This window comes from Purpureocillium lilacinum (genome assembly GCF_023168085.1).
Source record: "Purpureocillium lilacinum CBS 284.36 DNA, scaffold_1, whole genome shotgun sequence".
Classification (NCBI taxonomy): Eukaryota; Fungi; Ascomycota; class Sordariomycetes; order Hypocreales; family Ophiocordycipitaceae; genus Purpureocillium; species Purpureocillium lilacinum.
In genome coordinates, this window is record NW_027072111.1 from 1,280,323 (window position 1) to 1,304,875 (window position 24,553).

General features: G+C 58.2%; 9 protein-coding genes across 9 annotated transcripts; 4 read left to right on the forward strand and 5 right to left on the reverse strand.

Annotated features, from left to right (window-relative positions):
• Window positions 1-1,022: 1,022 nt before the first annotated feature.
• PLICBS_000109 (uncharacterized protein) lies at window positions 1,023-3,072 on the forward strand (the record flags this gene model as incomplete). Its single annotated transcript, XM_018327383.2, has 7 exons — window positions 1,023-1,309; window positions 1,366-1,444; window positions 1,524-1,794; window positions 1,852-2,355; window positions 2,413-2,420; window positions 2,632-2,827; window positions 2,885-3,072. The coding sequence occupies 7 exons, from the start codon at window positions 1,023-1,025 to the stop codon at window positions 3,070-3,072; spliced, it is 1,533 nt and encodes a 510-aa protein (XP_018174079.2).
• Window positions 3,073-3,270: 198 nt separating this feature from the next.
• On the reverse strand, window positions 3,271-4,415 carry PLICBS_000110 (uncharacterized protein; the record flags this gene model as incomplete). Its single annotated transcript, XM_065599527.1, has 3 exons — window positions 3,271-3,516; window positions 3,560-3,651; window positions 3,902-4,415. The coding sequence occupies 3 exons, from the start codon at window positions 4,413-4,415 to the stop codon at window positions 3,271-3,273; spliced, it is 852 nt and encodes a 283-aa protein (XP_065455599.1).
• Window positions 4,416-6,573: 2,158 nt separating this feature from the next.
• Window positions 6,574-7,650, forward strand: PLICBS_000111 (uncharacterized protein; the record flags this gene model as incomplete). The annotated part of the gene is made up of 2 exons (XM_018327381.2): window positions 6,574-6,783; window positions 6,844-7,650. The coding sequence occupies 2 exons, from the start codon at window positions 6,574-6,576 to the stop codon at window positions 7,648-7,650; spliced, it is 1,017 nt and encodes a 338-aa protein (XP_018174077.2).
• Window positions 7,651-7,732: 82 nt separating this feature from the next.
• PLICBS_000112 (uncharacterized protein) lies at window positions 7,733-9,736 on the reverse strand (the record flags this gene model as incomplete). Its single annotated transcript, XM_065599528.1, has 2 exons — window positions 7,733-8,050; window positions 9,320-9,736. 2 exons carry the CDS (start codon window positions 9,734-9,736, stop codon window positions 7,733-7,735), a joined length of 735 nt encoding a protein of 244 aa, XP_065455600.1.
• Window positions 9,737-9,754: 18 nt separating this feature from the next.
• Window positions 9,755-10,988, reverse strand: PLICBS_000113 (uncharacterized protein; the record flags this gene model as incomplete). Its single annotated transcript, XM_018327379.2, has 2 exons — window positions 9,755-10,730; window positions 10,798-10,988. 2 exons carry the CDS (start codon window positions 10,986-10,988, stop codon window positions 9,755-9,757), a joined length of 1,167 nt encoding a protein of 388 aa, XP_018174075.2.
• A 1,461-nt stretch (window positions 10,989-12,449) lies between these two features.
• PLICBS_000114 (uncharacterized protein) lies at window positions 12,450-14,389 on the forward strand (the record flags this gene model as incomplete). The annotated part of the gene is made up of 4 exons (XM_018327378.2): window positions 12,450-13,005; window positions 13,072-13,206; window positions 13,265-13,511; window positions 13,567-14,389. 4 exons carry the CDS (start codon window positions 12,450-12,452, stop codon window positions 14,387-14,389), a joined length of 1,761 nt encoding a protein of 586 aa, XP_018174074.2.
• Window positions 14,390-14,671: 282 nt separating this feature from the next.
• PLICBS_000115 (uncharacterized protein) lies at window positions 14,672-17,612 on the reverse strand (the record flags this gene model as incomplete). The annotated part of the gene is made up of 3 exons (XM_065599529.1): window positions 14,672-15,597; window positions 15,756-16,270; window positions 17,317-17,612. The coding sequence occupies 3 exons, from the start codon at window positions 17,610-17,612 to the stop codon at window positions 14,672-14,674; spliced, it is 1,737 nt and encodes a 578-aa protein (XP_065455601.1).
• Window positions 17,613-21,211: 3,599 nt separating this feature from the next.
• Window positions 21,212-21,733, forward strand: PLICBS_000116 (uncharacterized protein; the record flags this gene model as incomplete). Its single annotated transcript, XM_018327376.1, has 1 exon — window positions 21,212-21,733. The coding sequence occupies one exon, from the start codon at window positions 21,212-21,214 to the stop codon at window positions 21,731-21,733; it is 522 nt and encodes a 173-aa protein (XP_018174072.1).
• Window positions 21,734-22,167: 434 nt separating this feature from the next.
• Window positions 22,168-23,430, reverse strand: PLICBS_000117 (uncharacterized protein; the record flags this gene model as incomplete). Its single annotated transcript, XM_018327375.2, has 2 exons — window positions 22,168-23,294; window positions 23,361-23,430. The coding sequence occupies 2 exons, from the start codon at window positions 23,428-23,430 to the stop codon at window positions 22,168-22,170; spliced, it is 1,197 nt and encodes a 398-aa protein (XP_018174071.2).
• Window positions 23,431-24,553: the final 1,123 nt, after the last annotated feature.

The following is a 24,553-nucleotide window of genomic DNA, read 5'->3' on the forward strand; positions in this document are numbered from 1 at the left end:
AGATCCATAAACGCAAAATTCGGCAGCATTCGCGACCGGAAGCTGGAGAGAAGCTCATCAATATCTGCTTCCAGCCTGGACGAGTCAGACGTAGCCACCGAGCATTTCCAAGCGCCGGCTTGCTTTGTCCGGCCATTATTGTCCGCGAGCGTCGCAGTCGTCGCTGATTCGGACCCCGCGAAGGGCCCCGCGAAGGGTTCCCAGTCAGGCCGTCGTTGACTGTGACGCCTGTGACCGTCGTCGCGCTCGTCATCGATGACAGTGCGGACGGGATGACGCGCCCGGAAATGTGAAATAACTCCGTCTATCTCGCGTACCAGCTCGCCAATTCGGGTCCTTGAATCCAGGTCCTCATTGTCAGCGCGCCGCCGGATCAAGTCAGACGGGCGACACTGCTCGTTGCGTCGGTGGCATCGTTGGCAAGTCTTTGGTGCGCCGCCATGGGCGCCAGGACGGGCAATGCATTTGCTTTTGGACTTGAAGCAATTTGCACATGCGAGGCCGTGGGGCCCGGAATGACTTGGTCCTCGTCTCGCCATTGATTGCACAGCTCACAGTTCCTTTGCTGCGTCCAAGCCTTGTCGATGGCCTGGTTTTATCGGAGTCCGCTCTGACACCACAATCTGGGGCCGGCTCGGCGCTTGCTTGTTTGGTCATAATGGGCTCAAGCGACACTAAAGTACAGGCGGGCCTCCGGATTTCGGATTCCGAACTCCAGGCACATCATTATCACAGCAGGAATTGCAACACCGGGCGGAGTCCGGTCCAGGCGGGTGCGTACGGTGTGGTACTTGGGCGACGGATTGAATGACAGCCCGATCAAGATGGACTTCACATAACATGACCGGGCACGAAATTGCGCAAACTCAGTGCATTTATAATCGAAGAATGCCATTGCAACGGGACAGGACGGGCGGCGATGCCGCGAGGAGTGTATATAGTCTGCTCAGAGCCGCGCGGCGAAGCGCGGCGTTTTCGCTGGAGGCGCATCAAGAGCCAAAGAAATAGGAGACGTTCTTAAGATGGCCAATTCGACACCCAGAGCCACAAACGGGCCCCGTGATGGCGTAGCACTGTACGACACTCGGCAGACTGCCCTAACGCCGCAGCAGGAAACAGCGCATGTCAGTGCATCGCATTACAATGACCACACGGAGCTTCCGTACGAGTATCCGACGGCGCTCCCGCTTTACCTCGTTCTAACCTCGGTCACTCTGGCTTATTTCTTGTTCTTTCTCGATCTTGCTGTCATCTCGACGGCAACTCCTGCCATTACCTCTCAGTTCGACTCGTTGGTGGATGTCGGCTGGTAGGCTCATTATCAGACACTTGGGCACAGGGTCAAATTCTGACTGAGGCGCGCAGGTACGGCGGTGCCTACCAGCTTGGAAGCGCTGCCTTTCAGCCCTTAACCGGCAAGCTGTATAGTCAGTTCTCCACCAAGGTATGCCCTGCAAACGCTTTCGACAGCTGAAGCCTGCCCTGTCCAGGAGTACAAGCAGCTGACCTGGACTAAAACGCAGTGGACGTTCCTTCTCTTCTTTATCATCTTCGAGATCGGATCTGCCATTTGCGGAGCAGCCCAGTCGTCCGCCATGTTCATTGTCGGTCGTGTCATTTCCGGTGTGGGCTCTGCCGGGGTGGCTAACGGTGCGCTGACAATTATCGCTGCCGTTCTCCCAACAAAGAGACAGCCGCTCTTCATGGGAGTCAATATGGGCATTGGCCAATTGGGCCTGGCCACAGGTCCCATCATCGGCGGCGCCTTTACCTCTCATGCATCCTGGCGGTGGTGTACGTCGCTGTTTCATTCCCCAGCACGAGCCCGTCGCAAGCTGACGGTTCTGTTAGGCTTTTACATCAATCTCCCCTTCGGCGTCGTCGTCGGTGGGTTCCTTCTCTTCAACACGATACCCGAACCAAAGCCCAAGCGCCCGGCTCTCCAAGTGCTCGGCACGGCTGTCAAATCCTTGGACCTGCCAGGCTTCTTCCTCATCTGCCCCTCGGCCGTTATGTTCCTATTAGGTCTACAGTACGGCGGGAACAATTATCCGTGGGACAGCTCCGTAGTCATTGGCTTGCTGGCCGGCGCCGCGGTCACATTCTGCCTCTTCATTGCCTGGGAACGGCGCCAAGGCGATGAGGCCATGGTGCCATTTACAATGCTCAAACACCGCGTCATCTGGTCGGCCGCTATGACCATGTTCTTCAGCCTGTCTAGCACCCTTGTGGCCGACTTTTACATTGCAATCTACTTTCAGGCTATTCTGAACGACTCGCCGTTGATGAGCGGGGTGCATATGCTGCCGGTAACACTGGGCATGGTCCTGTTCACCATGATTTCGGGTGTTTTGAGTAAGAGTGTCTGCTTCACCATTGTTGCCCCGTGTGCTAATGGCGTTCACTGCGCAGTTTCTGTGGTGGGCTATTATTTACCATTCATACTTGTGGGGGCTGCTACATCGGCTGTGGGCTATGGGTTGCTGTCGAGACTCAGTCTAAGGACCACAGTAGCACAATGGGTCGGGTATCAGATTCTGTATGGTGTCGGGAGTGGCTGTACGGTCGCGGCAGTCAGTGTACACCCTCCCAGCAGACATACCTTGCGCTGACGTGATGTCTGCGCTTCAGCCCTACATTGCTATACAGAATCTCGTGCCTGCGGAGCAGATTCCACTCGCCATGGCCATCATTATTTTCACACAAAATATCGGGGCCGCCACGTCACTCATCGCCGCCAACGCCATATTCAGCAACAGCCTTCGACACGAGCTACAGCAGCGCGCCGAACAGATTGGCCGCACTCCGGATGCAATCGTCGCGGCTGGTGTGCGCGGCATTCGTGACTTGGTATCTGACACACGACTTACGGCTGTACTTACAGCCTACAGCAAGAGCATTGACCACGTCATGTACCTCGGCATCGGCGTCAGTGTTGCCGGGCTGGTCTTTGCTTGGGGGCTAGGATGGACGGATATCCGCAAGATCGAGAAGCCGAATGCCATTATCAGCGACACTTCTGACGCAGGCGAGAAGGACCCGATCCCAACAGTCACGGCGAACAGCAAGTAGACGCTCGTGACGCTCGTGTCAAAATTGATTGAAATTTCTTGAGCGGGAAGATCGGGCAAACGGGGGACAGCCATAGAGGAGATGCACCATGCATGAATGCAAGGAGAAAAACAAGGTGCTCTTCAAGCTCGACGAATAAGACAACTGTGCTACTCTTGAGGGCAACGAGATTACTCTGCAGAGATAGCTGTCAGGGCCCTAGACACGGGAGTGCTTCCTGAGTTCCACGAGCTTAAGATACCGAGAGGCCGTTCTCTCCCGACCACGCTTTCCCCAGATAATGACTGGAACGTGAGCAAACCCAATGACAATAGCCAAGATTCCCATCACAATGAACATGTTTTGCAGGCCCTGGGCTTCGATCCAGGGGTTAATGGCAAAGAAAACAGCCATGCTAACGACATTGCGGATAAAGGCAACAGCTACAAAAGCTTCGCCGGTGATCTGAGACGATGGTCAGTGACAAGAAGAATGGGGGCTTGGAAACCACAGAGCTACTTGCCACTTGGTAGCTGTCGATGAGCACAGTGATTGCCAGATCAAAGATGCTGCCGCATGCAAAGCCGAAGATGGCGCTGCCTATACTCGGGAATATCCAGTGCGTTCCCTTTGGGCGGTTAGTTCTCGTCAAAAGTGCTGGTCCAGGGTGAGGAACATGCCTTGGCTGTGGTGATGCCAAAAATAATCAACCCTGCACCGAGAGCGAGGGCGGGTACATGAAGGAGGTGAAGTCGCATCTCTGGCTCATAGTAGCCGTGGTTGCGACGGGCGAGCCTAATAACAGACCAGTCCGACAGCAAACCGCCATAGACTGCCCCAAAGATGCAACCGATGTAGATGGCGACGTTCATGTTACCGATGCCGATGGTCCCAAAGTTGTATGGGGGCTGTGCATATGCGATGGAGATGACAGAGGCTTGAACGGAGATCCAGCATAAAGTGGCCGCGTATTGCAGTCCAGTGTACAGGACAAGTGGAAACCGAAAGGCCACAAAAAAAGGAAGATATGTAAGATTCCAGAGCGACTCGTCAGTCTTGGTGATCAGACGTAGGCGTTGGCGCCAAGTGAGAAGCGGTATCGTCTTGTCGATGCGCTCGGAATGGTCCTGTGGGTTTGAAACACAGGTCAAGTCGTCCACAGCCGGCTTCGTGTCTGGTGACTTTTGTGAAGGATTCTCCCCGGAGTTTCGCGGACTGAGTGGTACTTCTGCTTCGATGTGTGGGATGTATTTGGTCTCCTCGAAGAATAGGCAGAAGAACACGAAGAGGACGGCTTCAATACCGAATGCGATCCAAAAGCATCGTCTCCAATTACCATCCGCAGCTATGTAACCGGCGATCATGGGACTGAGGAAGCTCTAGTGCTACAGTCAGTGGTGGAACAGAGGGAACGGAAGACGTATAAGATTGTCTCGTACGCCAGTCATGACCATGGCTGTGTAGGCGCCGTTGGCGGTTCCTCGCTGATGGATGAAGTACATATCCGCCACCTGAACCCTCGTTAGCTAGCACATCGCCACCGCAGTAGAGTGCCACCTACTGTCATCTGGACGATAGTCTCATTTGTGGCATTAGCCATTCCGAGTATCAAGGAAGACACATAAAGCTCCACGATAGTCGTCATTTTGGCCTGCCACACGGTGCAGACAAGCATCGCCGTTAGGGAGACGATGTAGACAGATCGTCGGCCGTATTTAATAGCAACTGGGATGAAGAAGACGCATCCTACACTTGTACCAGCGTAGGCAATTGCTAGCGATGTGTTCATCTCGCTATAATTGCTGTCAAACTCGGGAACCCAGAGCACCCAGAAGATGGCTGGTATCGCAGCCCTGGGCAAGGGATCAGCATCCAGTCGTCCAAGTGAGAACCCTCGAAGACCTTACATCGTAAACATCATGGTTGTGTAGACAAGGATGGGCACGAAATTAACCAGCTTCCTCGAACGCGTCCAATTCTGCAGCGCGGTTAGTCTCTCGCGGGCAGGGCGGTGGTCGTCCCGTCACACACCAAAGGGTCGTTCGGGTCCTTCGTAGGAACTGGCTGGAAGATGAGATCTCTTTTGTGCAGCTCTCCGTCCTCTAACAAGACGCGATGCATTAGCCACGGGCTGGTTCTACGGAGGACCGCTGGTACACAGAGCGAGCTTACCATTGATCAGACGGACAGTGCCGGGCGGCATGCTGAAATGTCCTGGATCCATGACTGACTCGACCATTGACTGAGACGAGACGTGAACGGGATACTGGAATATGACCACACGATTAAAGACTGCGCTGGTCGTCTGCGACTACAGATGCACGGAGTCTTGCTCGCTTTTATTGTTCTGGGTCGCTTATCGCGACCCCGGAAGCCGGCCTTACCAGCACTCAGTGCGATGATACACTCACAGTCTGTCTCAGAAAGCGGAGTGGTTGATTTATGCGCGATTGGAGGTGCGTGGAGCTGCTATTCCTGGTTTAGTTCACCTTGGAGATAGTTGAAGTTAATCACCCAAGCCGGGAGACGTACTGGGAGATGAAGAGTGTCAATATGACCATGCTCTGTACTCGAACTCGCACTGGCACATAAAAAGGGCAAAATCTCGTCTGACCGTAGTATCTATTACTCGGGAACTTCAAACCCCAGCATGACCGATCTCTCCATCTCCTATGGTCTTCGAAGGCTCGACACGACTTATTCACACGAAGTGCTCGGGACAGGGATGTGAAGTTTAATGCTGCAGCTGACTCGCCATGCCGGCGGTTCCTGCATCCCTGCGTGGCAGCCAGCCATAGCGACCATCCTTTAAAAGGGAGCTCCATCCGCCCCTCAGCGAGTTCCACGTTATTCCCCGCCGCTGAACTGATTCACCCCGGATTCCCCACGTTTTCCAGGTCTGCTTCCCCGGATTCCCCAGATTCTCCAAATCCCCCGGCTCAACTGAATGTACGGCCCAATCATCACCCCCACTCCAATTGACACTTCACAGACATGGCCCGCAAGACACGATCGCGGGGCGGCTGCGACAACTGCAAGAAACGTCGGCGGAAATGTGACGAAACTCGGCCTGGCTGTCTCGTCTGCAAAGACCGGGCTATCGTCTGTGGTGGATATCCGCTTAATCTCAAATGGGATTGGGGTGTGGCCTCGCGCGGCCATCTGGCTGGCTCGACGCTGCCTGTGAGAAAGAGGGAAGCTTCTGTACACGCCAGCCCCCGGGGATTGCAGCATGATCGCTGGCGAACAAGCCCGGGTTCGGATGACTCGAAGAATGCCGCCCACGCCGTCTCCATGACTGCGCGCAGTTCGTCTTCGGGACCGCCGCGATCACTGCTCGTTGATGACATCGCCTTAGGCAGGAGCTGGGATCCTCACAGTGAGGAGAGCCGTCGATTATTTGCCAAATGTATGTTCTTCCATGTCTCGCCTTGTACTTGCTATTGACGTCCAGGCATAGTCCAGAGGTCGACATTGTACTTGATAAACAACTGCTCCTCGACCGATGCTGTGTTGAACGAGATGATGGTGGATCTGTCAAACGAGTCTCCCGCTTGTTTTCTGGGCTGTGTGGCGCTGCAGCTGCTCCACGACGAGGGCTGTGTCGAGAAGTTCTTCCTGTGCTTCGAGAGCACACTTCGCGCCTTTCGCGCCGAGCTACTCGACCGGCCCAGCGGAGGCTCCATGCAGAGAGGTACACTTCGTGCAGGACTGCACCTCTGCACGTTGTCGGTACGTCAGTTGACCCCTCAGCGCTGAGCAATTTGCCACTAGGGCTAACTACTCCTATAGATTGAGCAGGGTTTCCCGTGGACGGGTCAGCTCAAGTGCATGGCCGATCTTGCTGGCCTAGCCGACGACCAAGAACCAGCCACCCCTCCACCCGACGACTCGACGTACCACGTTCTGGAGGCTATCGCGGTCATGGACCTGCCCGACTTTGTCTTTGGCCGACAGACGGCCTGCATAGGCATGTGGAAGCGCCTGCGCGAGCACCAACGCCGGGCGACCGGAACCCTGCCTGGTGGTGTAGAGATGATGACAGCCCTTCCTCGCACACTCCTGGATATCTTTGCCCGGGTCCATGAGCCCGCGGCACAGTTCGACTTTTGGCACTGGAGTGGAGATGAGGGTCATCTGCTGCAGGCGGCGTTCTGGGATGTGTGGAGGTTCTGCGGCATTCTTCTTGCCCGTAGATCACGCGAACAGACAACCACCCGGACGAACGATGCCGCACAACCGCAAGACCGAAGCTTGACCATCTCTGGGTTGCCATCCGACGAGCACCTAGTATATCGAATCGTCGCGTCATTGGACACTCTGCCGCTGGGACTTCAACAGCCGGAGAATACGCACTTGCTCCTCGCAAACGGCATGTTTTACCCATACATGGTGGTCAGCTGCAACTTGGCCATTCTGTCCCGGCATCCAAAGTGGCTTCTTGCTCTTGATAAAGTTAGGGAGCTTTGTTTCCGGGATCCGTCCCAAAACATTGTAATCGCCCAGAGTCTGCTTGAGGAAAGCAGCGAAAAGGGAGACGAGTTTTTTGACATATCCGAGGCGGCGAGGGCCCGCGGGATTGAACTAGCAGTCTTCTGACGGAATTCTTGGCTGCCTGGCGACCGTACTTGTACTAATATACATGTACGACGAGGATGTGCTGACCTCTCGTAGAACGCATTCAGTCCTTGGCCATGAACCAAAGCGTACATTCGTCGGGCGCAGACATAGCACGCTGAGGCGTGAGTACGGCGCTGCCTATCTCTTTGAAGCCAAACCGCTGATAGAACGGTACGCTTCTCCGGCTGGTGGACTCAAGGACGACGGGAACTCGCGCCGGCGCCAGCGCCAGAATTTCCTGAACAACCATGGAGCCCACACCCTTGCCCTGCAGGGCAGGGTCGACAGCAATTACCTCGATATATGTGACAGGTTGGCGGAATCTCTTTTCCATAGACTCGAGCATGCTGTCATGTATGACTAGCATGTGTGTCGTGCGCTGCAATACTCAATAAGCAGTGCCTCTCCATCTTGGCGTCGGGACTAGAACAAACCTCGTCGTCGGAGCCATCATGAACAGGCTTGGTAATATTCGACACCCATAATCGAAATCGCGGAACTAGTCGCAGCAACCAATGCTTGAAGGTAAACGGCTCCATCACGAACGCAACAGCAGCGAGCACAAGTGGTTTGCCCTTTTCCGCCTCTTCTGATCTGTTTCTCAAGGCAAAGACTCGCCCATCTACCATGTTTTGACGAACCCTGCGTACCTGCCAGGTCAGGACTTTGGGGTCTGTCGAGCACCAGCCGTTCCTGTCTGGACGGAGCCACGTAATCAGTGGATCGTTGGAGAAACTGTAAGCCCAATTATGAGCATATTCTTATCGAGGACAGTGCACAGGGACAAACAAACGCATCGCATATAGTCCTCGCCGCTGCGATAATCAGATCAGGGGGAGAGCCTTGCGCAGCCATCGTTAGCTCTTGAGCAGGCAGCTACCGACCTAGTTGATGGAACGTCGTACCTGGGCAGAGCTCAAAAAACTCGAAATCCGACTTTGGGGCGGACATCGTGGCGCAGGGTAGTGAGGGTGAACAACTTTGAGACACTGCCAGTGGTGCGGGTGTGCGACATGGCGCTGTCTATAAGTGTAACGGACGCGGTAACTTACTATCCAGGGGCTACCCATCGAGGTGGATAATGCTACCCGATTCAGGAGGTCCACGCGACAGACCCAAGGTCAGTGCTCGGTTATGTCGGGACTAGTCATGTATGCCCGCGGTCGCTTACTTGAACTGTTGCTCACTTGAACAACATCGTTGGTACCCTTAGTCTGCGCTTTCTCGCCGTGCTTTGCAGAGAATCCGTGGGCCTTGTTGAACTCTCTATGGCGACCGGCCACATGCAGTAACAGAAGAGAAAGGAAGTCATTTATCTTAGGCCCAAGATAAGTTTTACTCGGTCAACATGGTAATACTATTAGATCTCCCTGCTGTGTCCGTATGTGCATCTCGTTGTCCTCCGAGCTGTTCGCCGCCTGAATCCCAAGAATGGTAGTAAACCTCACTGAGGAGGAATGTATACGAAGTCAGGAAATGACGAGTTACTTTCTACTTCTATCTAAAGCCATGACAGCGGCGATAATCCTGAAACGTGAAGCAATGTTAGGTAGGAATATACGCCCTGGAAAGCACGCTGTTGGAGCCGGATATGTTAGGTTGTATAGCTGAGTAGGGTCTTAGACGTCGACCCAAGCATCCATCTCACGTTGGCCAAATCGTCCATGGCAGCGACCCAGTTCTCAAAGATGCCTGCATTGACAATCGCATTCATCCTGCTGTATTTGCGAACCGGCTCAGCCTCCTCCTCGCTGATCATGGCGCAGGTGTCGTCGGGTCCGTAGCGCATCCAGCGACTGCGCTTGTTGTATTGCTCCCAGGGCTCCCTCCCATACGCGAAGTCGAGGAAATCGCCAGCGACTTTGGATGCGATTCGGCGCTGACCGTCTGTCATCTGTTCCTTCATGTTCAGGAAAACGTACCCGATGTCGATGGCGTGGTGGGCAAGGCCCGTGTAGAGGCCATCTAGGGTCGACTTCTGGTCGAAATGGTACGCATAGATAGGGATTTCAGATGCTTGAGCGTGCTTGCGGTCCAGAAAGCCAAAGAGACCGTCAGCAACCATCTGCTCCAAGTTTCTCTTCTAGTCATCTGTGCTGGCACTGGGGTTGATGCCATATGCTCGCAGCACCAGCTCTATTTCGGGCTCCTTGAGAAAGATGGACAGTCGCTGTCGAGCAAGTTCAAGCGTTTGCACCGATAGATTGTGGGAAAAGATCATGCCTTCGTGCGTTACGTTCCCGATCATGAAGGAGTTCAGCCAAGCAGGGGGCGATGTGTACTTTCCCGGCGAGGGAGAGCTGGCGTAGAACCATCCGTCATCACACATGTTGCCCGTTGCATCAATCGTGCCTTCGATCGGGCAAGTTGCTACTGCAATCTCGGCTTCTGGGACGTCGCGAAGCCGATCCAAGGCGTCCGATGCCAGAGGGTCAATGCCGAAGCGCTTCAGAAGGACGTTCCATCGCCTCTCGTGCTGTTCCAGCGACCAGACTGGCCACGTGTGTAGGCTGCCCGACATACTGATGCCACGGTGGAAAGTGGCAGGATTGGCTGCCCAGGTGTGGTGGCAAACGCTCATGCCACCGGCCGACTCGCCGAAGATGGTGACGTTGCCGGGATCTCCGCCAAACGCGCCAATATACCGCTGCACCCAATCCAAGGCAGTTTGCTGATCCGTTAAGCCAAAGTTGCCGACGCCCTTAAAGCCATCTTTTGCAAGATCGTCTCTAATTGCAGCAGAGGCGAGGAACCCAAACAGGCCGACCCGGTAGTTGATGCTAACGCCGACGATTGGAGTTCCTCGTGCGTTGGAAAACGACACCAGGTTGACCATGTCGTACCCAGGATGCGTTGCCGCGCCGAAAATGAACGAACCTCCGTGAATCCAGACCATGACTGGAAGGCGCGCCGTAGGGCCGACGCCTTCAGGCATCACCACGTTCAAGTTGAGGGCGTCCGCCTCGCTTTCAACGTCTGGCTTAAAATGCGAGCATCTCCTGATTGGGACCATATCGTGGAATTCGACAGCATATTCTGGAGGCTGAGGGCAAATCGGACTATGTTGGTTTTCGTTAAGCTACCAAGTATCTCTTTGTCTCAAGATGTAAGGCGTGCATTACGTACCCATGCTGTGTTCCATCGTGGAAGCCGTCTTTGAGCAAGGTATTTAAGACGCTGCGTGTCCAGCGTTTGGTGAGGTTCGCGTAAGGAATGGCACAGAACTGCCGAGTGCCATCTTCGAAGATGAGACCCTTGATGGTACCCAAAGAGGGCACGTGAAAGGTCGTGGTGCCGGTGGGAGTTGGGGGTGCCATAGCAGCTGCAGCCGAGATAGAGCATGGAGAAATAAAATAGAGTTGAGGTCGCGCTGTGCTTGCTTAAGACGGCAGCTATTTAACATGGTCACCATGCATAACAGCCGTGAGTAACAAGTCTTTCCAAGCGTCAATGATGGCTTCTGGGGAGCTCTCTTCCCCAACTTGGAAGGCCCATCCACGCACCGATCTATTAAAGCCTGACATTACCGACTTCGAGCACCGACATTAAAGCCGCACGTGCGCGTGTCATCGCTTATAGTGAGTGAAATAATTTACTTGGGAACAAGCGCAGGCGCAAAGGGATCTCAACGCACCACATGCAATGTTCACGGGGTTAGAATAGTCCGTTTCGCGAGGAGCATGCTACTGTACTGAACGAGTACTAGCAGTTGTTGTCCACTGTTGCTAGGCCTGAAAAGGATGGTCCATCCACTGCTCATGTAGCTAGGACTGACAACAACAGGAAGCAGGCAGCGCCTTGCGGCACGGCATCGCCCATTCTCCCCGCTAGTTGTGCACAGCGGCGTCATTGCAGGGAACGAATGCCCCGAACCGCGATGGATTGAAGCAGCCACTAGCATGGCATCGCGCTGCGGAAACGTCTCCCAGGAGCCCCCGCTGGATATCGGCTGTGGCCCCCAGACACGCCACGCACGCCGATGGGCCAGGGAGTCGGCGTCGTTGCGCTTGACTGAAGGCGCAGAGCTGAAGATCTACGGGGATCTCCGAGGGAATCTGCAGGAGATTCTGCAACAACGGCTCTGCGCGTTCAAAGCACAGCACGGCTACAGGTAGACATGCTCATCGGCGGGCGTACACCCGCGCGAGGCCTGGAGCCCTGGACTATCTATGCCGGGCAGACGGCTTGCGACCGTCTGCCGGTGGGTGAACTTGGACAACAGTTGAATCCCGGCGAAGCAGCTTCAGGCAAAACGGAGTTTCGTACTACGCTGCTCGCCCACTTCGCTTCTTGACAGCAGGCCTCCCGCCACCACGGCTCCAGGCAGCAGAATCCAGGCCAGCAGATGTCCTGCAGGCAAGGGCGCGCGGCCCCCGTCTCGTCCCCCGCCTGCCGAACCGCACAGCCCAGCCAGTGCTCCACCCCAAACCGCCGATTCGTTTGCTCGCGACCAACGTAGAAACAGGCATAGCGCACCTCGACACCGTCACCAAATCCGGCAACTCTGCTCATCAGCCTCGCTCTTTTGACCTCCTCTCGGCCATGAAGCAATTTTGCGATCCACGGCGACGAAATGCGCGAAGGGGAGCAGCCGTCGTCGTCAGCGGTCTAACTCTGCTTGAGGGGTCGAACGCGAGGAGACAAATCACGGCCGGAGGGAACCACAATTGCATGGACCTTCGGCATCTTGGGAATGGTGGAAGGAAGTGTATATAAGGCTTCGGATTGAACAGTCATTGGAAACGAAATGATGGACAGCATCAGCAACTCTTGTCAACATGCTCTCCCATATGTATCCCCTCGCCATCCTGGCCGCCTCGGCCTCTGCCACTGCAGTCTTCGATCAGAAACTCCTCGGCCCAGCCTACCCGGCGCCCTCCAATCTCGCCGCCGCCAGTGCCATTCGCGAGGCCGCAGCCAGCATCTCCTCCGCCCTTAAGTCTGCCCTCGACAGCGGACACTCCCCATTTGGAAACTTCACCGGCAAGGCAACGTCCCTCTCGCTGGAGGCCGTGTCCGCCATCGATGACGGCAGTTCCCCGATCCTCGACTTCCACTACACGGCCGCCGAGCTCAACACCTCGGCCGGTAGCACCAGCAGGGTTGCTGCGGACACGGTCTACCGTATCGGCAGCGTGTCCAAGCTCTTCACCGTGTACGCCCTTCTGCTCCACGGCGGCGCCCAGTACCGGGACCGGCCTGTCACGGACTTTGTGCCCGAGCTGAGGCGGGCGGCGGCGTTGCCGGGGGCAGACGATGCGGTTGAGCGTGTGCAGTGGCGTGATGTGACGGTTGGCGCGCTGGCGTCCCAGCTATCCGGCATTGGACGAGACTGTAAGGCTACTACTGGTGCACCATGCCAAAAGAAAGAGGGGAGTACTAATGATGGTCCTTGGGCAGACAACAATGCCGATCTAGTCAGCCAGGGCTTTCCGTGGAAAGAGGCCGGCCTGCCGCCTCTGCCTCCGAGCGAGATCCCAACATGTGCTGGGAACTCGAGCCAGCCGCCGTGCAACCGAAAGGGCACGTTCACATGTACACGCCAAGGATTCATGGAACACAGAGCTGACGTCGTCGGCAGAGTATTTTGAAGGCTTCATCAAGCGACGCCCCGTCCTGCCGCCGTTCACGGCCCCGGTATACTCCAACGCAGCGTACCGAATCCTCGGCTACGTCGTCGAGGCCATCGCCGGCTCGCCCTACGACGCGGTCCTTGCTCGAAGCGTCCTCCGACCGCTGGGGCTGAAGAAGACGAGCACAGCCAGCCCCAGCGGCTCTGGTGTCGGCGTCATCCCTCCGGGAGACTCGGGTTGGGGCCGTCCCCTGGGAGACGAGGTTTCGTGAGCTTGCCGTTCTCTGCGACATGTCCTATCCTGCAGCACTAACGCGCATCAGCACCGGCGGACTCTACTCTTCCTCGCACGACCTCGCTGTATTCGGCCGTGCCCTCCTCACTAGCAAGCAACTTTCCCGCCTCGCCACCCGCCACTGGATGAAGCCCCATTCCCACACGGCCTCGCCTTCGGCCTCCGTCGGCGCCCCCTGGGAAATCGCCCGCACGCGCAGCCGCGTCACGTCCGGCTATGCCGTCGACCTGTACACAAAATCCGGCAGCGACGGACAGTACAACGCGCTGCTCGTCCTTGTACCCGAGTTCCAGGTCGTCGTGTCGCTACTGGCCGCGGGACCCGACTCCGGGCCGGTCGTGACGGCGGCGGCCGAGACGGTCTTGCAGGCGCTGCTTCCCGCGTTGGATGGCGTGAGTCAGAGCCAGGCTTGCGATAAGTTCTGCGGACGGTATGCGACTGCGGACGCGGCTGTCAATTCGTCGCTCGTGCTGGCGGTTGATGACGAGGGGCCAGGGCTCCTCGTCACGCAATGGATCAGCAACGGTGTGGATGTGAGGCAGGTCGCGCAGGCGTACGCAGACGCAACCAAGGGCGGCGTCATCGAGTCCATCAGGCTGTATCCGACGGGCCTGTACGCTCCCGGCAAGGCTGCTTTCCGGGCGGTCCTGCAGACAGTCCCGTCTGACTTTAACTCGTCGATCCCGCGTATCCTGGATCCCAGGGCGAGCCAGTGGAGCGCCATGGACCAGCTCATGTACGGGGAGGTTGCGGTCGATGACTTTGTGTTTCGGCTGGACGGGCACGGCAGGGCTGTGGCTGTCGAGCCACGAGTGCTGCGGCAAACACTTCAGAGAGTTGGCGGCAAGTAACCTGGCTGGATCAGTGGTCGTATTCGTTCACTGTTGACCTTTCGTTAGGCCGAACGGCCATCGGGCAGCTGTCTCCATTATTGGGTCGTATTTGTGATGTATACAGTTCTGTGGCACGGTTTCTATAATGCCGCATGGCCGAATGTGTTTCCAGAGTCTTCATCGTGACATTTATCTCGAATCGAGCAAGACGCGCCTTCCTTGGAGCGCAGGCCGAGCAGCGTTATACATCTATTCTACGTGATCTGCTGTGAAGCGGCACCGTGCAGTCTTTCAACACCATTACCATGTTATCACCTCCGTAAAATCGTCCCACTCCCCATCCATGCCGTTCGGCCGCCACCGGAAGCTCACCTTTGCGCGCCGCAGGCCAAGCTGGGGGTATATATCTACCGAGTGAATGCGCCTCCACTCCGGAACCCGCGACAGATCCCATGCCGCCCAACTTATAGGCTTCGAGTCCGTGGCATCCGTCGACAGCTTGAGCACAAGGTCCCGATTCAGGTTCAGGTCCAGGTCGCACTCTTCGAGCTGCATCACTCGCTCCCCGATGCGCGCATGCTCCTTGCCCTCCCACACGCCCTCCGCCCCCGGCACTGCGTCCAGCAGCGCCATGGCGCGCCGCCTGATGCCTGGGTGACGGCATTTGCACGCCGTCACGTACAGCGAGTGCACGATGCCCATGTCCAGCGTGAAGTCGCGATGGCCTGCGGGCGTCACCCTCCGCTGCGAGCCATCCAGAAGACCCGCGCAGAGCGTCACGATGTCGGCAAACTGCGCCGTGAAGCAGTCGTACATGGCTTCCTCGACGGCAAGGCACGTGGCCAGGAGGATGCTCGTGGTGAGATATTTGACGCGAATCAGAGTCGTTTCCTCCAGCGAACCACGTTCCATAAAGGCCGTCCCGGGCGCGAGATGTCTGTCCCGGAACGCCGCGAGATCGTCCTCCAGCCTGCCAACCTTGTCGGCAACATGCAGCGGCACCGACCCGGGCTCCCGGTACCGAAAGTGGTCGGACACGGCCCTCATAAAGCTGAACAAGCGGCTTGTCAGACAAGTTAGGTCCCGGTCTGCTTCTTGGTAGCCACCTTCAGCAGAGAGTGAGTAGGAGGACACGCGCGCGGCATCGAACGTGGGGGATCGCCGGCCGAGGAATATTGAGGCCTGCAGGTCAAGCCTTGACAGCGCCATCGCGAGATCGGCGTCGACTGTGCAGAAGGTTAGTCAACGGACGACGAACTGTGAATCCTCGGATGAGTACCATATGAGTGATTCGAGCTGGCTATGTTCAGCCCATGCTCCAGATGGCTCAGCGCAACCAGTGGCTCATGCATACACAACTCAAAACCTATACAAATCACCGTACATAGCAGCACGATATTCACACACCGGCTGTCACGGCTCCCGCTGCCAACCACGCGCTGCATCTCTTGGATACACCGCTCGTAGTGCCGCAGCGCGAGCCGCACCTCGTCCGATGAGAGCGACGGCGACACACGCTCGAAGCGCTTGATCCCCTCGTCAGACGGCGAAGCTGCCGTCGCCTTCTGCAGGGCGCTAAACGCAACCGCCGCATGGCCCAGCGCCGGCTCCTCGAACACCGCCTGCAGCACGAGCCGCCGCCACGCCGACCGGCTTCCGACGATGCAGCTGACGAGCTCGCGCTGGAACAGGTCGAGGTACGCACCGACTCCATGGCCGAGCTCGCCGCCGCTGGCCTTCGCGGGCGGGAAGTGCGAGAGCGTCAACGGCGCGGTGAATGTCACGACCGGTGTGCTCGGCGCCGCGCGGGGTGCGGAGGCGACGCCATCACAGCGCCGGCCCGTGTTGTTGCAGTTGTGGCACGTCGGCCAGGTCTCATCGCAGCGAACTTTGCGGATCCTGGCGAGAAGCCATTGTCAGCGTTGCATCTCTCCTTTCTCTTGGAAGATGTGGAAACAGACTTGCAGGTCCGGCAGCCGAGTTTCGTCCACTTGTACGGCCTCCTCGTCAATTGCCGTGCCCGCGTCGATGCGTCTACTGTCTGCTCGGAGCTCATCTTTTCCGCTCTCTCCCTCCCATTGACCAAGGTAATCCGCCATGTACAAGTACATGAAGTGAAGCAGCGTCGTCACAGGTGTAGTCGTCAATTGTGCTGCCTGGTGTTGTTCGTGGGTGGCTTCGCGGGTCGTCGTCAGCTCAGAGTTGCGCCACTTTAAATCCCGGGTCTAAGCGCGGCATCGCCAATCGCAGCACCAGCCCCCTTTCGTCTCCAAACAATGCAAGGGCCGCACTTTCACAATGGACGCCGATAAGTCGATTCAGACCTATGTGCCAGCGGCAAGGGCGCCTTGCTTTATTGTGAATGCCACCATTGCTAGTGGGAGCTACAGTATGCTCTAAAGTACGGTGGAAAGGACGGTTGACGCCTCGGCAGCATAAACGCGGATCCTGAAATGGATATGGTAGCGTCTTTAGGCGCCGAACATTCAAGTAAATGCTATCGACAATGCGTCTACTAGCGGAATAATTAACGGCGCGTTAGTCCGAAGGTATTAATTACCTTGCTTGCAACTAAGGGCAATTACAGACGATATGTACATACAACATAATGCCCACGCTTTGGCCCCCTGACAGTCCAAGTAGCCAACATCACTGGTTTCAGGCGAATGCTTTACATATTGTGTGAACACGGGTATTATATGTCGTCAACTTCCCAAATGTCGTTCAGCCGAAGGAGGCAGCTCTAAGGCGTAAGCGGCCCCGCAAGCAACTGCACCTGGTGATGTGGTAGACGGACCGGCACATGTACGATCTCGAGCCAGGCCACTTACCATCTTCCGGCAGACAACTATCACCGCTTCCTAGCAGCCCTAGGCTTTGCCTCCTGACCTTCCTTCGCTTTCCTAGTCCGCTTCACCACCCGTCCACTCCTACGAGCAGCACACGAGTTCTTGCACTCGTGACAAGCCTCGTCCGTGACATAGTGGGTGATGACGTCGAACTCGCCTTCGCGCAGCGAGTCCGGGCAATCCCTCAAGCCCATGGTCTCTCCCTTGGCCTTGGCGAGCTTGCAAGGCTTCGTGATGAGGCGCGGCAGCCACGCGTTCTCCTGCTTGCACCATGTCCTGCCGAGCTTGTGAACCGCCCGTCCGTGGACCATTTTCAGGCCCATGCGCTTCAGGAGGCAGTCCTCGCCCTTTTCACAGGGACAGAAGATGATCTGCAGCTCGAAGTAGCACATCACTCCTGCTTGATAACGGTGAGTGGTAACGGTGCTCGCACCTTTTGATCAGCGGGGTGTGTGTGTGTGTGTGATTGCCGGTAAACGAGTGTACTCTGCTCTGAGGTGTTGCTGTGGACGCGCCCGACGCTGGGAAAGGAATAGATTCATCCTTATGAGATCTCTAATGGCTTTTATAGAAGCAATGTCGAGATGATTGTAGTTCAGACTGCTGAGGGAAAAGTGCTGTGATGGAGCTGTTCAGTACCGTGATACGCTTGCTCCATGGCAGCACAGCTACCCGCTCGCACGGGAAATCACGATATCAGCACTCTATCAAAGACTCCTTTCCCGCTGCGGCACATTCATTCACAATGCGATAGGACTGTTGATTCACCAAGTCTGCATGTTGTGCGAACAGGTCGTGTGTTCCCCGGCTTGCACATTGATGGTCTCGAAGTACTTGCCGTCAACAAAGAAATGGCAACGCTGACACAGCCTGCACGCCTGTAAGGCGCACGACCGCATTCGCTTCTACTCAGTCACCCAAATGAAGTCCTTTCACGCATTTCATACACGTAGTGCACAAGACCTGCTGTCCCCTGCTTTCCGCCGACCGCGGGACAGGCACGGCCCCACAGCTCCGTCGCCGGCCGCTCGCATCGGTCCGGCACCCGGAGTCAGACCCCGGCGCAGGTCCGGCGCCAACGTTGCATTCACATAAAAAAGAGTGCCCCCGACGACGCGCTGACAGGGTAAATGGATTGCAGCATGCTCACCCCGTCTTGAGTTGTGACTAGGCACTTAATCAATGAGCACCCATCCGATTGGACGCCATCTCGCTGCGGCATTCTGGTCTGGACGCTGGCCCTGGTCAACACACTCAAAATAGGCTCTTTCCGCCCGTCGCGACGTTCATGCAAGTGCGTACCAGAAGCGTTAACGCCGCTCGCCGCATGATAGAGTCGTTTCGCAGCAATGAATCACGGACTAGTTTGCCTCTTGCTGTCAACCCTGGCGACCACCTAGCGCACACAAGCACACTTCGCCCGCCTCTCCCTCGGCAGCAACAACAACAACAACAATAACAACAGTGACAGCAAGCACCCCAAAGCGGCCGTCCGTCCGCAAACAAGTTCGAGAGTCGGGACGAAGCGGCAGCCAGTGAGACGCGGACCTGCGCTTCCCCGCCGTAGCATCGGAATGCACCTTACCCATGGGCCCCACGCGACGCCCAAGCAAACGGCGTGGGCCAGTGGGTAGAGAGTAGGCTGTCGCTCTGTGAGTGGACGAGTTGCCCACTGGCGATCACGCATCCTTCAGCAGAACCCCCGAGCGACGTCGAACGACTTTGGCCACGCATAGGCCTGCCAAGGCACGGGTAGAGCTGACGGGTGCTGCATGCACGTACTTGTACCTAGCAGCTGCCACATCGGGCCCCACGGGTCGCCACCCGGATGTGCGAGGTCGTGCACGTTGGGCTCTCATGGCTCTCTCCAGCCCCAAGATCAGGCGTGGCAGGCGGGAACCCAAACCTCAAGCTAGGAGAGTCCGTTCCGGCGCCTAGCTTGCCTTGCCTAGATGCCCAGGAAGCGACGCATAATGTCCCGTCCGACACGCTCCAGAGTATGGCTCTCTCTATCGGTCTCCAAGGTAGGAACAGACTCGCGACGGTGCTCATCGCGGCGTCTGGTGGCGCCATCAGATGCAGCCACCCCGCGCGTCAGACTCGGGCGGCGCGGCCCCGATCTCCGAACTTGTCCTTTGCGCCGCGGGCCAGAGGCGTTCCTCCAGCGTCAGGGGGCTGCCATGTGACTGGCTGTGTGCCTCGCGTGTGTCGCGAATCTCGAGGCGTCGACGTCTGCATCGCCGTGAAGCATCTCGATGCACAAACAGTCGAGACACCCAAACAACTGAACGGCGGGGAAACACAGAGAGATTGGGCTGGTCGAGTGCCCCCGTCATACAATATACACTGAACGACGCTGTCTTTTGGTTCACCCGTTCGCAATGCAACGTCGAGCTGAGCCGGTGGGTTCGGAGACTTGTTAGTGTGCGTATTTAGTTACCTTGGTCGACGTCCTACTCACTTCTCATTCACATGTCCCGCGTGGCCAACACGAAACTGCGCAGGAAACTCGGCTCACGCTCGACGCCCTTCCCCCCCAGAGCCTCTCGTGCCTGTCAGCCCCCAGCCGCAAGCGTGGCCTTGAAACGAGGCACCAAGCCTCAAAGGCATAGACATGACAACGTGCGCCCACCGCCCTGGCTGGCATTCTCGGCGCGGCATACCATGCTGGAGGAAAAACCCCTGCTCGCGCCCAGCCGGCAGCCCGTAAGCACCGGGCGGGATGGCGGGCTCCTCCTCACCCAGAGAGATGAGAGAGCCTCCTTCCGTGGACGCCACTGCATCGCCCGTGCCGCCGGGTCTTCTCCACAGGCACATGAAAAAGAGCAAGGCCCACGCACCACCACAACGACGCCTCGACTGCCGCGGCTCGTCCTGACCCCCCCATGTCCGCTGATGATACCCCAGATCCCCCACACCGCGCTAGCAGAAGGGGGGGCCCTTGCCCGGCGAGGCAAGCCCACCACCAGCAGCACGTCTTTCATCCATCGCCATCGCTTGGCTGGCGGGCGGCGCTGGCACTGGGTCCGATTTTTCCCCTGGCGCGATCAGCACGCAAACTGCCGCGTCCGTGTCCCATGTCCGTACGAAACCCCGTTTGGGGGGTGAGGCGCGATTGGACAATTGGCCCGCCCTGGGCGCTTGACTTGCCTGTCATCCGGGTTGCCGGTGGGCGAGCGAGGTCAGAGAGGTAGGCAGGGCCCGGCGTCCGCCCACTGCATTGTCACCCGAGACAGAGCAGGACAGAATTGCAAAGCCGAACCCAGGGCGCGCGTGGCCACGCGGGACGTTCATGGCATGAGTACGTTGTAGGCATGCTCCATACACAAGAGTCCAAGCACGGCACATGCTCCATCATACTGCATCACCTACATGCGCAATCGGCCCGCAGGGTGGGAAGCGACCCAGCAGACGAAGGAAACTCCGTGAATGTGAGTCGGCACATCGTCGCCAAGTCACAGGCAGGCAGGCACCGGATCTCACTCTCCTCTGCCAACTCTGCTCCTTTCCCCCCGGGTTCTCCGCCCACACACACGCGCGACCGCACACATGGCGCCATTCCCCCCGGACGAGGACCCCCAATGCGGCAAGGCCTGAAGGGTTCGGGATGCAGCACCCGCAGGGCTGCCCACAGGACTGGCGGCCGAACCGGGGGGTGGAGGTGGAGGGTGGGAGGGCCAAGGAAATGACGACGATCCCCCTTCCGTGAGTAGTTGTGTGATGCTGGTGCTGCTGGCCCGTGTAAGTCTCGTCTGACGCCTGGTCCGCCCCGGACACTGACGGAGCGGGAAGACTGCGACCCCATCCTTCGTTCGTATATATATAAAGACGGCCCGACGATCCCTCTCGCGTCTGTGCTTCCCTCTGACTCGCTTGTTGTCGTTGCTGTCGCTTCCCTTCTCTCCCGCTCTCTCTAACGCTCATCAACCTCGCCGCATCTCCACCACACCAAGGGACATCTTCAGTCACTGTCCACCAAGCAACCGCCAAGATGCTCGTCTCCAACATGCTCCTCACGGGCGTCGCCCTCGCCGCCACCGCCCTCGCCGACGGCAAGGCCATCGTCTCCGCCATCAACACCATCAAGGCCGACACCGTCGACCTCGGCAACCACGCCGCCTCCTTCAAGGGCGACATCATCGGCGTCATCCCCATCGCCGTCGGCTCCCTCCACCTCCTCGACGACATCAAGAAGGGCACCAAGACGGCCGACGCCTCCCAGCCCCTCACCACCCCCGAGGCCCTCGACCTCGCCGGCGCCACCGGCGACCTCGCCACCCAGGTCAACAAGACTCTCACCGCCATCATCGCCGCCAAGCCCAAGTTCGACAAGCTCCTCGTCGTCAGCCCCATCATCCTCCTCAACCTCGAGCAGCAGCAAAAGGCCACAAAGGACTTTTCCGCAAAGGTCGTCTCCAAGGTCCCCACCGAGCTCCAGGCCATCGCCCAGGCCCTCATCAAGCCCATCGACGACGGCTTCGCCCAGGCCATTGACAAGTACAAGCTCTTCTAAGCGCGTTCTTCTTTTTGTGCCTCTTGTTTGTTGTGACTCGTTTTCCGCTGCGCTCATGCGCGCGGTAAGCTGGACTTGATGTGGTGTATATGGCAGGCGGCGTCGCGCGTGGTGGCAGGACGTCGGCGACGGCCACGATGACTCGTGAGGCAGTCGAGCAAGCGAGCGAGCAAATCTTCCTGTACATATTTTCCCCGGCACTACCAAAATATACGCGAGGGGCGCCCAGCAGCGTGCAGATGACAATGGCTACACTTCTCAAGGCTTCTTCCACTCGTTTTACCACAACGGCCGCGGGTCAGCGGGCCGCCTCTCAGCCTCCTCCCCGAGCACGACGGCCCTGAATACATGCCCAGCCCACATTTCAAACGCTTTCCAACTGACAAACCTCTCAGCTTCACGCGCACAAATGGAACTTTTCAAGATGGATGCGTCTAATCCAGCTGGTCCACCGTCTGCTCCGCGCCGTTGCCGTTCTTCTTCTCCGCACCGGCGACCTTGCCGTCGGCCTCGGAGACGAGGAACCGCCACTTGAACTCGTCCTTGACCTTGCCCAGCTGAATAGCCTTGAGGTGCGTGAGCAGCTTCAGGCACGCGGCCCCGGCCTCCTCCTGCGTGTCGGGGATGTACGTGACCGTCTCCGACCCGGCGTCGCCCGTGACGCGCGGGCCGGCGGGCAGCGTGGCGGCGCCCTGGTGCTGCTTGCGGCGGGTGATGGAGCGGATGGGCACCAGCGCCGCGGCGGTGCCCGCGGCGACGACCTCGGTGAAGGCGGGCAGCTCGCCGTACTTGATGGGGCGCTTCTCCGTCTTCCAGCCCCAGCTGCGGGCGATCTGCAGGACGCTGTCGCTGGTGACGCTGTCGATGACGCAGGTGGAATCGGGGACGACGAGGGTCACGTCGTTGTTGCCCTTGTCGACGATGCCGATGAAGCCGCTGGTGCTGAATTCGTCGACGTCCTCGTGGCGGGCGCTGTCGAGGTGCAGGGTGATGCCGTAGCCCTCCTTGCGGGCCTTGTCGCTCCAGCGCAGGACGGGTGCGTAGTTGCCGCCGACCTTGGCGTTTCCGGTGCCATTGGGAGCAGCGCGGTCAAACTCGTCCAGGATGAGGGCCTTGACGGGGTGGGAGCCGTGGTAGACGCCCGTGGGGATGACGAAGACGCAAAAGGTATACTCCTCGGGGGCGGTCAGGCCCAGCTGGGCGCTGGAGCCGTAGAGCTGGGGACGGACGTAGAGAGCAGCGCCCGTCTCGTGCGGGGGCACAAACGCAGCGTTGAGGGCGACGGCGGCGCGGCAGGCCTCGAGGAACATCTTCTCGGGGACGCGGGGCATGGAGGCGACGTCGGCCGAGTGCTGCAGGCGGAGGGCGTTGCGGTCGGGGCGGAAGATGGCGATGTCGGCGTCGCCGGGGCCTCGGAAGGCCTTGAGGCCCTCGTAGGCCTGCTGGCCGTAGTTGAGGGCGGGCGACATGCCGTGGATGCGCATGAAGGGGTCGGCGACGAAGCGCAGGGGCGTCCACTCGCCCGTGGCCATGGAGTAGGTCGACTCGATGTGGCCGTTGACTGTTGAGGGAGGGCAGTTCTGTCAGCTGTGTGGCCGCTGGACGGCGCGGGAGACGGCCAACGAACCTTCGCGGACGCGGAAGCCGACATTGGACCAGTCAATGGTGTTGACCGGAGGCGGAGGGAAGGCAGCCATGGCGAAAGATTGTGTGTCGCGGTGTTCTGTGGTGGTGGCGGTGGTGCGGTGGTGAAGTCGGTGACGATGATGATGCCAGTGGCGGTGGAAATGGGGTCACGCCAACAACGGGGATGGGATGCAGTGGGAGCTCGGATCCGCAAGTGTCCAATTGACGCAGCAGCCGCTCGTGCGCAGGGAGTTGGGAGTCGCCGTGGGCAAGCAAGGTCCAATGTCCCTGAGGAATGAGTATGGGGGGGGAGAGAGAACGAGGCGAAAGGGAAGAAGGAGAAAAAGAATCAAGGTGTCTGTTACGATGCGGACGTGAGAAGTTTCCACCAGGGCCCCCGCCACACCACCACCTCTACACAACAGGAACTGCTGGACCCTGACTCTGACTCCTACCGTCTGAACCCATGAGGTGGTGGATGCCCGAGGGGAGCTGCGCTTGGGTAACCGGGCCCCCCGATGTCGGGCTGCGGGGTCGTGATTCCATAGGCGGGAGGGCCTGCCTGCTGAGCGCGCGCTGTTGGTTGCCGCATCCGGCTGTGCCGGTCGCGTGTTACGGGCTGCTTGTGCTGCTGAAACCAGAGGCCCGCGGAGGGGCAATTGGCCCCCCCTGGCCTCCGAACCGGCGCCCTGGAGCGGTCCGCTGCGTCCATGCCTCCAGCGCCGACAACTGCCCTGACAGGTGAGATGCGCTGGCTGAGCGCTGACAGACACGCTGGTGACGAGGCCCTCGAATCCGGCGCACGCGTTCCACGGCGCAAACGGGAATATTCGGTCAATGTCACTGGTGTTTGTTCCATTGCTGGTGTCCGAATGCCCTGCATGCATCCTCGCATCCGTGTCTCCTTGCTGGCAGCCGAAACCCGGCCTCTCCATGAGGTAAAGGTACGGGCATCCACCAACACCGCACACCTCACCCAGGCCCGTCCAGCGCCTATCCGTGCATCACCTCAACGCTGTCAAGCCCCTCCATCCATGCACGTCAAAAAGCAACCGCATGAGAACCCTTGTTCCCACCGCCGCCAACACCCGATACCTTCCTCTCTCACTCCCTCCCTACCCTTACTCACTCTAGTTTTGTACAGTAGTACAGTACTGTACTGTACACCCGTCTCTTCCCGTGAGCCAGCTGTAG